At 29.0% G+C, this 14,770-nt stretch overlaps 1 protein-coding gene across 3 annotated transcripts; it reads right to left on the bottom strand.

The window, feature by feature from the left end:
* Positions 1–5,297: 5,297 nt before the first annotated feature.
* On the bottom strand, positions 5,298–8,139 carry LOC105435075 (UPF0481 protein At3g47200-like). 3 transcript variants are annotated; one of them, XM_031883624.1, is made up of 2 exons: positions 7,971–8,139; positions 5,298–6,985 (listed from the first exon to the last, which is right to left on the bottom strand). In XM_031883624.1, the coding sequence occupies exon 2, from the start codon at positions 6,757–6,759 to the stop codon at positions 5,980–5,982; it is 780 nt and encodes a 259-aa protein (XP_031739484.1). In that variant the 5' UTR covers positions 6,760–6,985; positions 7,971–8,139; the 3' UTR covers positions 5,298–5,979. The 3 variants fall into 3 exon arrangements, with proteins under 3 accessions (XP_031739484.1, XP_031739483.1, XP_031739485.1); XM_031883623.1 differs by having other exon boundaries at positions 5,298–6,967; XM_031883625.1 differs by having other exon boundaries at positions 5,298–6,964.
* Positions 8,140–14,770: the final 6,631 nt, after the last annotated feature.

Genomic DNA, 14,770 nt, shown 5'->3' with positions numbered 1-14,770 from the left:
AAAAAAGGATTTGCAATAGAATCTATAAGTCTAAAATGCTCTCAAAAGAAAGTCTTCGCGTAAGTTAAGAAGTGAAATTTTGACTAAAATGACTAGGTGTTTTGGTAGTCTTCACAATAAGAACCAAGGGTTTCACGATGAAGAAGTCTGCGAGGAAGCCTTAAAGTGTAAGTTCGCAATAAGTGTTCTAAGCGAGTAAAAGTTAGTTAGTTCGCAAGGAAGATTTCTTGTAGTAAAAATATAACCACGCGATAAGGTTATTCGCGAAAAGTGTTAAGTGGTTAAAGTTATTTGCGGTATGGGGTTAGACGAGAAGTAAGGTCTGACAAAGAAAATGTCAAATTTGATTTGACAAGGATTAACGTGTAAGATTAAGGAGTTAAGCATGACTAGGTTAATAACTTTTCCTAATCAACCATTTTGTTAATAATTCACATTTATTTGCTAAAACAAATCCTACGATGAAATCTAGAACTTTCTGGAAGTTCATTAGTTCTAGATTCTTGAGGTGAGGGATCAATATATTTGAAAGTCCGTTAGTTCTAGATTCTTGACGGGAGGGATCAATATCTTTGAAAGTCTGAGATTTGATCCCAAGAAAAAATAAATTTAATCAATGTTTAAAAAAATATTTATTCAAATACTAGCCTATGATAGAATTTGAGAAATTTTAATAATTTCTCATTTTCTTAAGGTGGAAAATTTTCCTCAATATATAGCCCAATTAATGAAATATTGTTATTCCACTTATTTTATGAGATCATTGTAGTAATGAAGGATAAAATAAGACATTAGTTTTAAAATAAATTTTAAAAATATTTTCAATTCAAGATTTGAAATTTGGCCACCGTTTTTCTAAATGGGTGCGGTGGGGTGCTAATATCTTCCTCATACACAAATGATTCCTGAACTCAACTCTATTTTTGGCAGACCATTTTTTTAAAAATTGTTTACTTTATTTCGGTGTCAAATCACACCGTAAAAAAAAGTATTGGCGAATCGTATTTTCTTTTAAAACTAATACTTTTGAGGACGTCGACCGCTCCATTTTGTCTTGGGTACGTGGCGACACTATTGTTTCATTTTGATCATCATACAAATTACTTTAATTTAGAAATGCAAAAGATAACTCATTTGTAAAATGTTACAAATCAAATGCATATGCATTTACAGAACATTTACAATTGTAAGAAAGTGACGGAGTTATGGTGGTTACAAAGATACCATCTAAAAATGATATCCCAATGCAACAAGTTGCTAATACTACATGCTTGAAGCGTGATAGACAAATGAGTTCCAAAGAGAAATTCTTGAAGAAGAAGAAGTCAATTAATGTCTCAGTTAAGAATATAGATATTCTAGAAGAAATCTTGAATATGAGTACTCATAAGAATCTTAAAGTAAATAAGGATAGTAAGGGGATCTCGATAAAGATAAAAGATGGAACTATACTTAAATAAATTGACAACAATTTTGCATACAATGTTGCTCACAATATTATTTATGAAAATAAGTAATATTTCATAAGTAACATGTACTTAGGCATACTGAACCAATGTCACGAAGTCAGAAAAAGGATTGACTCATGTGAAAAGAAACAATCCAATTAAAGTAAACTTATGTTTCAAATCGTGACTGCTAGTAGTTTAGACATTTAGATAATGTCAAACATGCATAATACAAGTAAGTATTTATAAGAAAAACAAATAGAAAACATGACAATTTTCATGATAATTATAGCAAAGAACTTGTATTGGTTATATATGAGAAATACAATACTGTTCGATATCTAACATATCTTATACATTTATATGACCAATCTATTAATAATTATATCAGTGAAGGATTAAAGTTTCTAAAATCATATGATTCAATAATAAGAGAGTTATATAAAATATTCCAGACGAATATCACCGTCTTATTACATTTTTGTTGATAGGATTGTATAAAAATAAAACCTATTTGTTTATATGATTTAAAAATAAATAACAATTTGATGATTTTAGTAAAAACTCGTGACGAGATTTCAAAGACAATAATAAAATTTCTCTTAAAAGAATTTAAGATTATACCATTTGTCTTATCTTGCAAATGAAGCATAAAGCAAATGAAATTGGACTAGTGATATCATTGAACTTTTCTAGGATGGTTCATTCACTTGGGTGCATGAAAAAAATAATTATATCATATGGTAGCAAAAAGATAATGAAGAACTTGAGGTCTTGAAGAACAATAACTTTGAGAAATAAGTGCATTTTATATCTTTACTAGTTTATACTCTTAACATAAAAATAATATTTCTCCAAAAATATTGAAGTAGAATTAAACTATGTTATATTTAATTTAAACATTATTAACTCACATGAATTTATTTTATTCTAATAGATCTAATTGTGGTCTAGTTGATTATGAAAATGCACGTTATTTATCTAACCCAGGAGAGCTAGATCTTACATGAGTTACTTAGTACATATAGAAGCTTTTTTAGATTATGGTAGCTTATGAAGCACATTAGAACAACTACTTTAAATCATGGTGCAATATTGATTATGTACAAAACTAGTCAATAATGTTCTTATATGAGACAAAGCATCAAATGATAACATCAACGTTCAACAAAATTCTTCAAAAGACAACTTGGTAGACTTATTTACAAAGGCATCATCAACACCAAGTTTTGAAAAACTTAAGCACATTATTGAAATATGACAACTCGGAGAACTCAAGTGATATACTCATGAGGTGGAGTAAAAATTAATATTGCACTTTTTTTTTTCTTTGATAATTGTTTTTCTCATTGGGTCTTCCTATCAATATTTTTAATGAGACAGTTATTAAAGTATATAAAATGATGTATTCTTTTTTCTTCACTATGATTTTTCCATTCGATTTTTTCTTAGTAAGGTTTTAACGAGACATTTATTTTATATAATATATGGACATAAAGAGGAAATATTATGAATATTTTAAATCAAAATTAAATATTATTAGATGTCCATAACCTCCTTAGGTTGTTACAAATTCATCCACTAACCTCCCCGTCAATTTCGATAACTTTCTTGTTCCCTATTTATATTTGGTTTTGTAACCATTATTATCATAACCCTATAAATAGAGGTTGTAGAGATCATTAGTAAAGATACCCTAATTGAGTTCCATTTTTTTTTTTATATTTTCTCCCTTCATGACTATTCTTCTTTTGTATTGTTTTATTGTTCTTATTTAGTTTGATTGTTGTTTGATTCATAACAGCTATTTTATTATTAAAAATAATTCATACATTTTCAATTAAAATATTACCTTTCAAATACATTACTTCATAATTTTTTCTTATCTTTCTTTCAATAAAACTATTTATTTGATTTGAATTAGCATAAATACCGTACTATGCATTATCTCTCTTGCTGTCGGTGGTTCAATTAATTTTTTTTTGTTGTTGTCATCGTTTGTTATGCTAAAAAAACTCAGTATACATATGAATCATATAAGTTTGAGATTTGAGAAAAAGATAAGGTTTTATTTGAAAGTAACAAATTTGTTGAATTTTGTTGTCTTGTGAAATTTTACTTTCAATTAGTTTATTTTTACTAAATTCATGTAAAATTTTAAAAATATTACGTGCCTAGCATGTGTGAAGAACTTGTCTATACTAAGTATAAAATGATGGAAGTGTAGAAACTTTTTATTTCCAATTTGGTCTTTTATTTTAGTTCGTTTACTTGTTTCTTACCTTGTTTTATTGTAATTAATTTGTTTTTAACTTTGTTTTTCAATTTAGAATTGATTATTGTAATTTTTGTCACATTTCTCTCAACTATTTATACTCTCTTTTCCTATTAATTCTTTTGTATTTCTTTCGATCTTTCAAATTTTTTTTGTTTTATTTTATTTTTTTAAAATTTTAAATTAATTATTATCTCGTTTCTTCCAACTATTCACATTTCCTTCTCACGTTATTTCTTTTGTATCACTATCAACCTTTTACATTTTTTTTTCCAAATCTTTGGGTATAAATATTTCATTCTTTTTTTTATGTTCACAAATCACAACAAAATGCTAACTGTCAAGATGGAATCAAATCATGTTTCCTATTCTCTTCTAACTTTTCACTTTTTTAATTTTATTGTCTATTTTTTATATAGGGTTTAGGGTTTACAATAATTTGAAATAAACTTTTGTAATTATTGTCTCATTTTTTTGTATTTATAATCATCTACGGTGATTTTTATAAATATTTGGATACTAAACACTCATTACGATGTAAATACGAAAATTATATAAAAATGAAAAATGTTAAAATGATTGTTCTAATTTTATTTATAAAGTTAAGTTAAAGCTATAACTTTTTCGTGATTTTTACATGCATCGCACGAGTTGTTTACTAGTTTATATAAAAGCTCTCCCATGGAGAAATGTTTTTTTAACCCTTTTATAACCTTTTGATCATAAATGTTTATACTGTTCTTGTCATTTAACTTCTTTGGCAATGAGAGTGGCCAAGCTTTAACTCTTGCTCCATATATTTTTCTAACAGTTCCAATATTTGATTGGAAAATATTTATTTCATATTAGCTTCATGGATAATGGAAGTGTTTTTATGTCCATGATAAAAAATTGAAAGGAAGTCTTTCAAAATTCTCTAAATCATGCTTTCCTACAAATTTATTCTATATAAGTATATGCTATCTCTTTGTTTCCTTGCAACAACAAGCCATTCTCAAGTGGAATAGTATTATTTGATGAACTGTATATATTTTGACATCAAATAAATGTATTAAGTTGTTTGATAATAAGAATTGAGAATAAAGAGAAAATATGAGAAGACAAAATAAAGAGCGTAGATTTAGAAAATTGAATGATCAATTAGGCGGAGGAAAGTGTAAGAACACAAGATTTCTTATCATCGTCTAAGGATTGCGTTGGAGATCAATACAAGTTATGTTATTTTATTTCTTTACAAATATTATCTTTTTTATATCTTTCTTTGTATCTATTATTCTTTTATTTTATTTTATTTTTTTGAAAAATTTTAGAATGTCCAAACTGAAGAGGTGATTTTGATAAAGGTCTAATTTGATTTTATATTTGAAATGCAAGGTTAGCATTATTTAACAAAGTAAATGGAGGAGGTAAAATGGAAAGAAATTAAGCATACATGAGACTTAAATGCATGGAGGATAGGTTTGACTAGGCCGTATGCTGCTTAGGAAATGTGGTGATACCAGAAAAAATAGTTTGAAGGACTGTGAGAAGAATAAGGAAAGTTGCAGGAAAAAAGGAAATGAAGGCCCATGGTGTGTTGAAATAGTTATGTTTCAGTGAGGCTTTTGCCTTGTTCCAACGTCCATTGCAATGTTAGCACAAAGCTTTGCTAATACTGTCATAGTGGGGAGAACTTGATTGTGTGACAAATTTACCGAGACTGTTAAACAGATCTGAAACTTCTTTATCACTTCCACCAATATTATTGATTATGACTCCGGCCTTCACAAGTAAATACACGTCTTTCTCTGTACTTATCAAATTATCTAGAAATAACACATATTCAGTTACATACTTGTTCTTATTTCCTGCAGTATATTGCTCAAATGCTACCATGTTTCGCAACATAAGTTTGAAGTTATCAAAAATATGTAAAGGTGGGATTTCCAAAACCCCGTTTTTGAAGGTTATGTTCCTCATATATTTGCCATTTTCTGCCTTCTTGATGGAGACACCAGCTTCCGAGAGCTCAGGTATGGATGGAGGAATATTGGAGCTTCCTTTCTCACTTTTTTTTTTCCTTACAAGCTATCTTATTCCAAAGATGACACAATGGTTTAAATAATGTTAAGCAAACATTATTCTTCGTCTGATCATTATTTTCCCCATCCAGCTTTTGCCAACATCCTGAAAATGGGATGTGACACAAGAAACTTAAACAATTATTGTCACTATTGTTCTGCATATTCTTATCGGGAAAGGGGACAAAGTAGCAAGTTAAGAAATCAACCAAGTGGTCTGGTTTTTATTCAGATCGATCTCACAGTCCCTCACCAACCTAGACTTTAGAGCCCAATGTGCAAGATCTTTAAGGGAGATAGGGACATTTTCATCATCTCTAGAGATGGGGAGTTCTTTTTCTTCTCTAAATTTGGAGCGGACGGGGACATTTTTATCATCTCTAGAAGAGATGGGGAATTCTTTTTCTTCTCTAAATTTGGAGCGGATGGGGACATTTTCTTTGGGTATTTCCTCAAATAGGCGTTCAAGAAGAAAAAAAGGAACTTGATTTTCCAACTTGATCATGTCATCAGTTATATCTACCTCTATGCCTCCGTGGAATGAAATATCTACATTCTCTTGAATTAGATCGAACTTACAAATTGGATGGCTTTCATCAACTTTTAGTATAAAAAACTCCACTATGAAACAAGCATCCACAACCATCATTATAATAAAATCCTTTTCTTCCATGTTTATGGGTGTTGCATAGCAATTCAAAGCTTCTTTCACCCAATCATGAGCTTTTTCCACGAGAACTTTCAATGTTCCAGTTTTCAGCAGGTCCTTCAATGATCTGGCAGTTTCAGAAATGCCACCCTCCACTGTTGATTTAATATTGATACGACGTAGAAAGTTAATAAAACCATGAAGCTTATATTTTTCATTGGCTATCAAATCTTTTGGAGTGCCATGGTGAAAAGGGCCAATGGAAATTAGTTGAGGAACATAAGTCTTAGGATTCATCTCGCATAGCACTTTCGATAGATGTTGCATTTTGCATTAACTTGAGGTGGTCCTTCCAACATTTTTTCCATGGATATCACAGCATCATCCCGAAGCTGTTGATCATTAATATCACTAACAATTTTTTGCCACACAGATATTGCTCTGGGTTTCTTTGGCTTTTTGGGTTTCTGCTGCACTGCGAATTTTGTGCTTTGTTTCATGCATTTCCATTTCTCTCTTCCCATTTTCAAATCTCCTTCAACAAACACCCATGCTTTTCAAATACAATTATTATAGGATAAAATCATCAACAATAACTTATCTTAAATGACCTTTGTATGTGAAAAAATAAAATTACTTTTTGGTCCTTCAAATTTGAAATTAGTGTCTTGTGAAAGTGACTAAAATTGGTCAATGCTAACTAACTTTAATTCAGAAACTATTTAAAACATTTTACCAAAATTTAAGAACTAAAAGGGTTTAACTTTAAAGCCTACTAAATAAACACTAATGTCCAAATTTTGGACAAAAAAGTGTATTCAATCATTAACTATGCTACAAGCCAAGCTATAATTTATTATGTCCAAGTAATTTTAATTTAAAGAGCATGTTTGTTGTTAAAAATCATGAGCAAGTAAAAACATTTGGCCTGCTAGAAATCATGAGCAAATAAAAACATTTGGCCTGCTAGGTAACCTTTTTTGTTTTCGTTTCGAAAACGAAGTCTATTTTCTTTCCTTTTCTTACCCTGATTTGCATCTTTCACAAGTATAATCTTAATTAAATTCTAAAAACACAAACAAGATTTTAAAAGTTACTATTTTTAATTTTCAAATTTTGACTTGATTATAGACTTAGTTTTCAAAAAACGAAGAAATTCAAGGTAGAACTAGTGTTTATAGACTTAGTTTTCAAAAAACTAAAACAAAAAAGAAAAAAACAAAATAGTTATGAGACCAAGTCTAAACATCTCGTGTGTATGTATATATATACATATATTTTGCATATTTGATGATAAATATACAAGATATCTTAAATACGAATCAAAATAGTTCGTACTTAGAAATAAATGGACTAAAATAAACATTTTATAAAATAGTAATCGTATCAAAATGAACATGCTTAAAACTTGAACTAAAATGAACTAGAATGAAAAGTATACAAAATAATAAACTGATAATTAAACTATATATAAATATGAAAAAGAAGGTAAATGAGAATTCAAAAGAAGAAAAGAAAAAACGAAGGTGAAAAAGTACCTTAGCTTGCGTGAAAATTTGATGGAAGGAGATGGTGAGTGGAAGATCAAACAAATGAGGGGAAGATAAAGAAAAGAGGCAAAAATGTGGGAAGAAGATTGAGTAAGAGCCAGGGTATGTGGAACTGGGTAGAAATACAAAAGCCAAGCCCAACAACAAGTTGTGTGGTGGTTGGCTAACATAAAAAGGGGACATTAAATTTAATTAAATTGACTTGTGTTCATTTGTTTTCAACCAAAATATAGATGTTTCACACTCTCAAATTGAAGGAAATGGGACATATAGTTACTGTTTCCAGTTTTTGTTTTTAACTTTTTGTAAGAAACCAACCTTCTTTATTTTTCGTTCTAAAACAGAATAGAAACATTTTTTATTTTATAAATAATTATTAGAAAAAAAAGAGTAGCTTCTCATATTTGTTTTTTAATTATTTTTATTGGGTTTTTTTCTTTAATTATTTTTATTTGTTTCTTTTTCTTTTTTCTTAATTATTTTTATCGATTTTCTTTTCTTTTTCTCAATTATTTTTCTATTTCCTTTTCTTTTTCCATTTTCCCACATGATTTCTTTTTCTTTCTCTTATTTTCATCTTCTTCCCCAAATAACCACTTTCCACGTGATTTCCTTTCTCTTCTTCTTATTTTCATCTTCTTCCCCAAATAACCACTCTCCATGTGGTTTCCTTTTTCTTCCATTTATCTCCATCGTCTTCCTCTTCCTCTCATTGTCTTTGCCATCTTCCTCCTCAGCTCTCATTGTTTTTCTCTACACGACGTCTTCCTCTCCGCTGGACCTGAGTTTTCCTTTTCCTCTTCGCGCAAATCTGGGTTTTCGCTAGATATGTGTTTTTGTCGTGGGTCTTTGTCTTCCTCTTTGCCGTGGATTTCAACCTTCATCTTGATCTTCATAAGATTACTCGAAGACCTTCCTATCTAGGTTTGATAAAGCAAGTGGTGTGATGTTTAATTGAATTACATTTGAATAAAATGACATTAATAAAATAAAAAATAAACTTCGCATAAAATAAGAGAACAAGAAACAGTTATCAAACACATTTTTTTGTTTCTTAAAAAAAAAGAAACATGATTAAGAAACAAGGAATATGGAATATGGAATAAGAAACAGAAAACAGAAAACGAAAACAATTACCAAACGAGCTCATAATTAACCAAGGTCACTTGCATGCATAAATGATATATAAGTAAAAATAATAATAGAATGATAAAATCATGCGTGTGTTTTCTTGAGTTTTTCAAATTAAAAGTTATTACCGATAGTTGGTATCATTTTGAATTTTTCAAATTAAAAGTTATTACCGATAGTTGGTATCATTGATAGTTTTCAATTTGAGAAATGTATTATCAGTTTGTTATCAATAATAGCTGTTATCGGTGATAATTTTCGATTTAAGAAATATGTTATCTATTATTGATAACTTAATCTTAATTTGAGAAAATTAGGAAAAATGGTTAGTTTTCATAAATATAACAAAAAATCAAAATATTTACGAGTTGGTGTAACAAGATCAAAAAGCCCATAAAGTCACTTCTCTTTCTTCTTTTTCTTAATTTGATTTATTTATCTTCTCTTCCAAATTTCTTCAACTTTCTCCTAAGATTTTCTTTCTTATACTTTTATTCATCTTCTTTTCTTTCTTTCTTTCTTATACTTTTATTCATCTTCTTTTCTTTCTTTCTTATACTTTTATTCATCTTCTTTTTATTTATTTATTTATTTCTTCATCTTCTCTTTCTTTTTTAGAGACATTCTTCTAGAATATCAAGATTGTTTAACTATCACTTGAATCACTTACCTAGTCAGCACGATCGTTTAGCATGGTTAACACGATCGTTTAGATTTAAAACGTTTTTTCCATTACTAAAAAGAACTACACGATCATGTATTATTTTCTACACGATCGTGTATCACATCCTACATGATTGTGTATCATGATCATTTAAAAGAAGAATTCCACGAAGCATTTTTTCATCGTTAAAAAGAACTACACGTTCATGTATCATTTCCTACACGATCACGTATCATGATCGTTTAGAAGAAGAATTACACAAAACAGTTTTTTCAATGTTAAAAAGAACTACATGATCTGTATCATTTTCTACACGATCGCGTATCATGGTCATTTTGAAGAAGAATTAAACGCATGTGTGTGACCGGTGTTGATACTACCTACACGATCGCTTTTAACTTTAAAATAATGGAAATGTTGATGGATGGAATGATACTTATCCTAGTTGGTAAATCATAAAAGAATACTTTAAAATAAATCTAAATTATATATTTTTTTATACACGATGAACTTTTTTCAGTTTGTTTGGATTTTTCTGCCTAATGTTTGTTGCTGTTTTTCACCTACAAAAATCTAAATCCAATTTTTCTCACTCATATGAATAAGCCTAACATTGGTGCTCCACCCATTACATGCTCTAACGTTCTTCTTTTAAGTTTGGTGCTGTGGATTACTCACTTGAGGAAAACAACAAAATTTGTGGGTTATTCTATAAGGAATACATCAATGGGGCTTTAAGATATTTGTTGCAAATATAATGATTATATTATACACCCTACTTTCCCAAATTTTGAATAGGTTCAAGTATTTAGTTTTATAGAATAATTTTTAATTTGAAGTATATATTTTGAAAACAAATCCACCAAGTGTACATAGTATTACTTTGTTAAAGTTGTCATTAAGATTAATATTATTAAAACAAATAATACAGTGCGAATAATTCAAAAAACAATATTTTATAGTGAGGAGAAGACGCACTTTATGGATAACACTAATAATGATAATGAATGCTTATATATCGTATGAGTGGGAAAGTTTTGATATAGATTTGTAGGTGAAAAACAGAGAGCTAACAGGCAGAAGAATGAGAAGAAATAGGGTAGAATGGCTGTAGAAGGCCAAGAGTTCATGTATAAGGAAGATATGATTTAAGTTTGTTTTAAATTATTTTTATCATTTTAGTCATTTTAGTAATTTGCCAGCTATACGATAAGTATCATTCAATCCACATCAATATCTATGTATAAGGTTATGAATCATTTATAATTATTTTGCAAATTGGTGTATCTTTTGAAACCTTAGAGACTTCAAATTCAAATCTAAATGATCAAATTTTATGTTAATTTTTGTTTTAAAGAAATGACATAAATACAGTAGGTTAGAGACCTAGATATTAGGACAGCTCACTCATGCAAAATTTAATATTGTCACGTTTTATTCTAAGAATACAGACAACTTATAAGCAGATTAAATTCTCTTCCAAAGAAAAAAAAAGGTGAAAAAGCTAGAAGAATTTTTTCATAAAACCACGTACAGGTTGATGGTTGGCTTTCATAAAGAGGATTTTAAATTACATGTATTTCTTTTTTGCAGTAATATTATTTTCAGTGGGTGAGTAAACAGTACATTAATTTTAAAGTTATTAATACATATGAAGAGTTAATATTTTACGTACCCCACCACTTGATTATATTTGTGCATAAATGTCAGCCACCGGAGTCAACTCAGTCTCTTTCCAGTTTCCAGCTTATCATATACAACCACCACCTTTAAAACTATATTCAGCGCTGATCTGACTGACTTGAATGGAAATTAAATTATAATTGAAAAAACATTCTATTATTTATCACAATAAAGAGAATATCAACGTGTTCTTTTTTCTAAAATATAAGCAAGATGAAGGATTTAACATTAAACTTGAGAAAAATCATGTCAATTATAATTAATTACAATTGAGGTAAGACCAGGTTAACCTAAATTAAACGTGATAATGACAATTTGAAAAGTAGGTCTTTAGTTAGTTATGTTTGTTCTTTACTTGTATTCAATAATTATCGTGGCGAATTGTGAGCTCTGCCTCCAAATCTATAAAAGAAAAGGTGTAATCTAACTGAGAAATAACAGGTGCTCAATTCCAGCAAGGTAGTAGTAATTTAGCCTTGATGCATGTTTGAATCCACTAAATATATATTGATCAAGGGAAGTCTCTATTAAGTGGGAAAGATGGAATAATACAAAGAAGATGAGAAAAGAGTAAGGAGAGATCTCTGTGTAAATCCTGATCAATTTGAAAAGCGGCTAGAGAAAAATGTAAAGAAAACGCAATGGCATATCGAGGTGCTCTAAAAAGATTGCTCTAAAAACCGTCACGCATGTGTTCCATGGGACGTCCATAATGCAGCAGTGCAGAACATCGTTCAAGTTGTTAAGATATTTTGTCAAATAATTTTGTTGTATTTACTAAGAACTTTTTTTATTGAAAGATAAAACAGTACTATTAAATAATTACCAAACTTTTTCTATTATTTAGGAATGTTGGTATGAGGTTTTATCCTTATAATATGGAAGAAGTTATCTGCATAATATATCTAGGATACATATATACGTAGATAGGTGATTTGTTGAGTCGACGAAGAAATCTCATTTAACTTGATATTGAAGATTGATTGTTGATATGTAAGTTATGAGAAGATAAGAAATATGTATGAAACCCACTGAATTGAGGGATTCTAAGTCAGGGGCATGGACTAGTCTTAAAAGAGATTCTTGTTATCTTTAGGGGAGACTGAGTTTACTTTTTAGTTATGGTTATAACTTCTTAATGTAACTATTGTGATAAGTTACATATGATGAATCTCAATAATATTTCTTATCTGAGCTACTACAGAGCTCTCCAGACGTAGGTTGTATTTGTCGAACTGGGTTACCAAAGTGCACTGTGTTATTTGTCTTTCGTGTACTCTAACAATAATTGTAGTTAAATACTTGTGATATAGCTAAATGACACCTAACCTTCTCATTTTCACAAGTGATGCTCGAACATGAGGGTTACAGACATACGACATTGCAAAACCAAACCCTTCTTTCTCTAAGGTCTTTTCAGTCCCGAGGTTGATAACCTAAGCCATCAATTATGGTCGTTTTATCCCAAAACTAGTGCTAAGAGTTGGTTCTGTCGCGACGTGATCGCTACGCGGAGCGGTTGACCTCCCCGTTTGTGTAATTCTAATAAATAAATAGTTTTGGAGTCGCCACCAATCATATTAAGGTGTGATTGGTCACCCAAAAAAGAAGAAAAAAATGGTCTACGTAAATTCAGAGATTTAAGTTCGGGAGTCAGTTGTGTGTAGGAAAGGTGTTCGCATCCTACAACACCCACAAAATGGTTAGCCAATTTTATCTTTTAAATTAAATATAGGGGTTCACAAAACAAAGTTTTTATTTAGGTTTTGTTTAAATGTCCCATGTTTATCAATTCATATCGAAGAAAGTAAAACCTAAGCATGAATTGATAATTATGGGTGACATAGGAGCCATTAGAAAAATTAAGTTTATTTTTGTTTTAAAAAATTTTTATTCACTTTAAGAATATTAAGATACCAAAACTTAATATTTTAATCTCTAGGTGTTTAATGAGAAATTTCGTGTATCTAGAATGAAAACACTACTCAGTCTCATTTAAAATATGAAATGTGTTTATTTAAAAACAATCTATTAATTAAATTTCAAACGGAAAAATTTCATGTATTCATGAAATTTAAATTATAAAATCCATAAAAAACAATACTTTTCTCCAATTTACATTTTTATATTTCAATTGGAAAATGAATAATAACAATGAACAAAACATTATAAAATTTGAAAAATACTTGAAGGGTAATATGTTGAGATAAAATAAATGCATAAAACAAATATAGGATAATGTAAGCAATATGTAAAATGTACAAGATGATTAATTAATACAGCACAGACAAGATAATTAATTAATGCAGAATGATGTAAAATAATTAATTAATTAATGCAGAAAAGTGAAAAATAATTAATTAATGCAGAAAAGTAAAAAATAATTAATTAATGCGTAAACAGAAATAAGCAAAATAATTAATTAATTCAGAAATAGACAAAGTAATTAATTAATTCAGAAATATGAAAAATAATTAACTAATTTAGAAATATGTAAAATAATTATTAAATCAAAAATATGCAAAATAATTAATTAGGCCAGACCAAAGTAACGAATAATTAAACGAGGATGTCAAATGGGTGAAATAATAATTAACTGCAAAGTGCCAAAGTAGGTTTAATGCAAGATGCCAATAAATAATCAAATAATTTTAGCAATATGTATGCTGATTAATTAATTAATACAAAATACAAATAATTCGAATTAGTAATTGACGTAAGAGGCCAAATGAGTGCCAAAATAATTAACAATATGCAAATAATTAGTTCACAATGGAGGATGCCAAAAATTAAAACTGTCAAATACATTGTGCTAATTAATTAACAATGCATAATTAAGAGAGTATGTCAAATGAATAATTAACAAATCATTTAATTAATTAACCAAATGAAATAATTAACATAGCACGCAAATGGATGCCAAATAATTAATCCAGAACACATTGATTAATTAAGGCATGCAGCATCCAAATGGATGCCAAATAATTAAACAGATGCAAAACAACTAATTAATCAACGCAACAATCAAATAGTCAAATGGGTGTCAAATTAATTAACTAGATGCAGAACTCAACAATCAAAATAGTCCAATGGCCAAATGGATGTCAAATAATTAACGAGGATACAGAAAATTAACACAGACCAAATAATTAACATAGCATTGCCAGTATACTAATTAATTGACCAAATAAAATAATTAGTAGTAGCCAAATCAGATAATTAACTCACAACATTCAAATGGGTGCCAAATAATTAAACGGATGCAGAACTCAACCATCAAAATAGTCAAATGGTCAAATAGATGTGCATG

Source organism: Cucumis sativus, chromosome 3 (assembly GCF_000004075.3).
Source record: "Cucumis sativus cultivar 9930 chromosome 3, Cucumber_9930_V3, whole genome shotgun sequence".
NCBI classification, from domain to species: Eukaryota; Viridiplantae; Streptophyta; class Magnoliopsida; order Cucurbitales; family Cucurbitaceae; genus Cucumis; species Cucumis sativus.
Note: the sequence above shows the minus strand (reverse complement) of the source record. Positions and strands in the feature narration are given on the sequence as shown.

Bases quoted from the DNA above. Each gene is read 5' to 3' on its own strand.
- LOC105435075 (XM_031883624.1), bottom strand. From the start codon at position 6,759: ATGCAACATCTATCGAAAGTGCTATGCGAGATGAATCCTAAGACTTAT.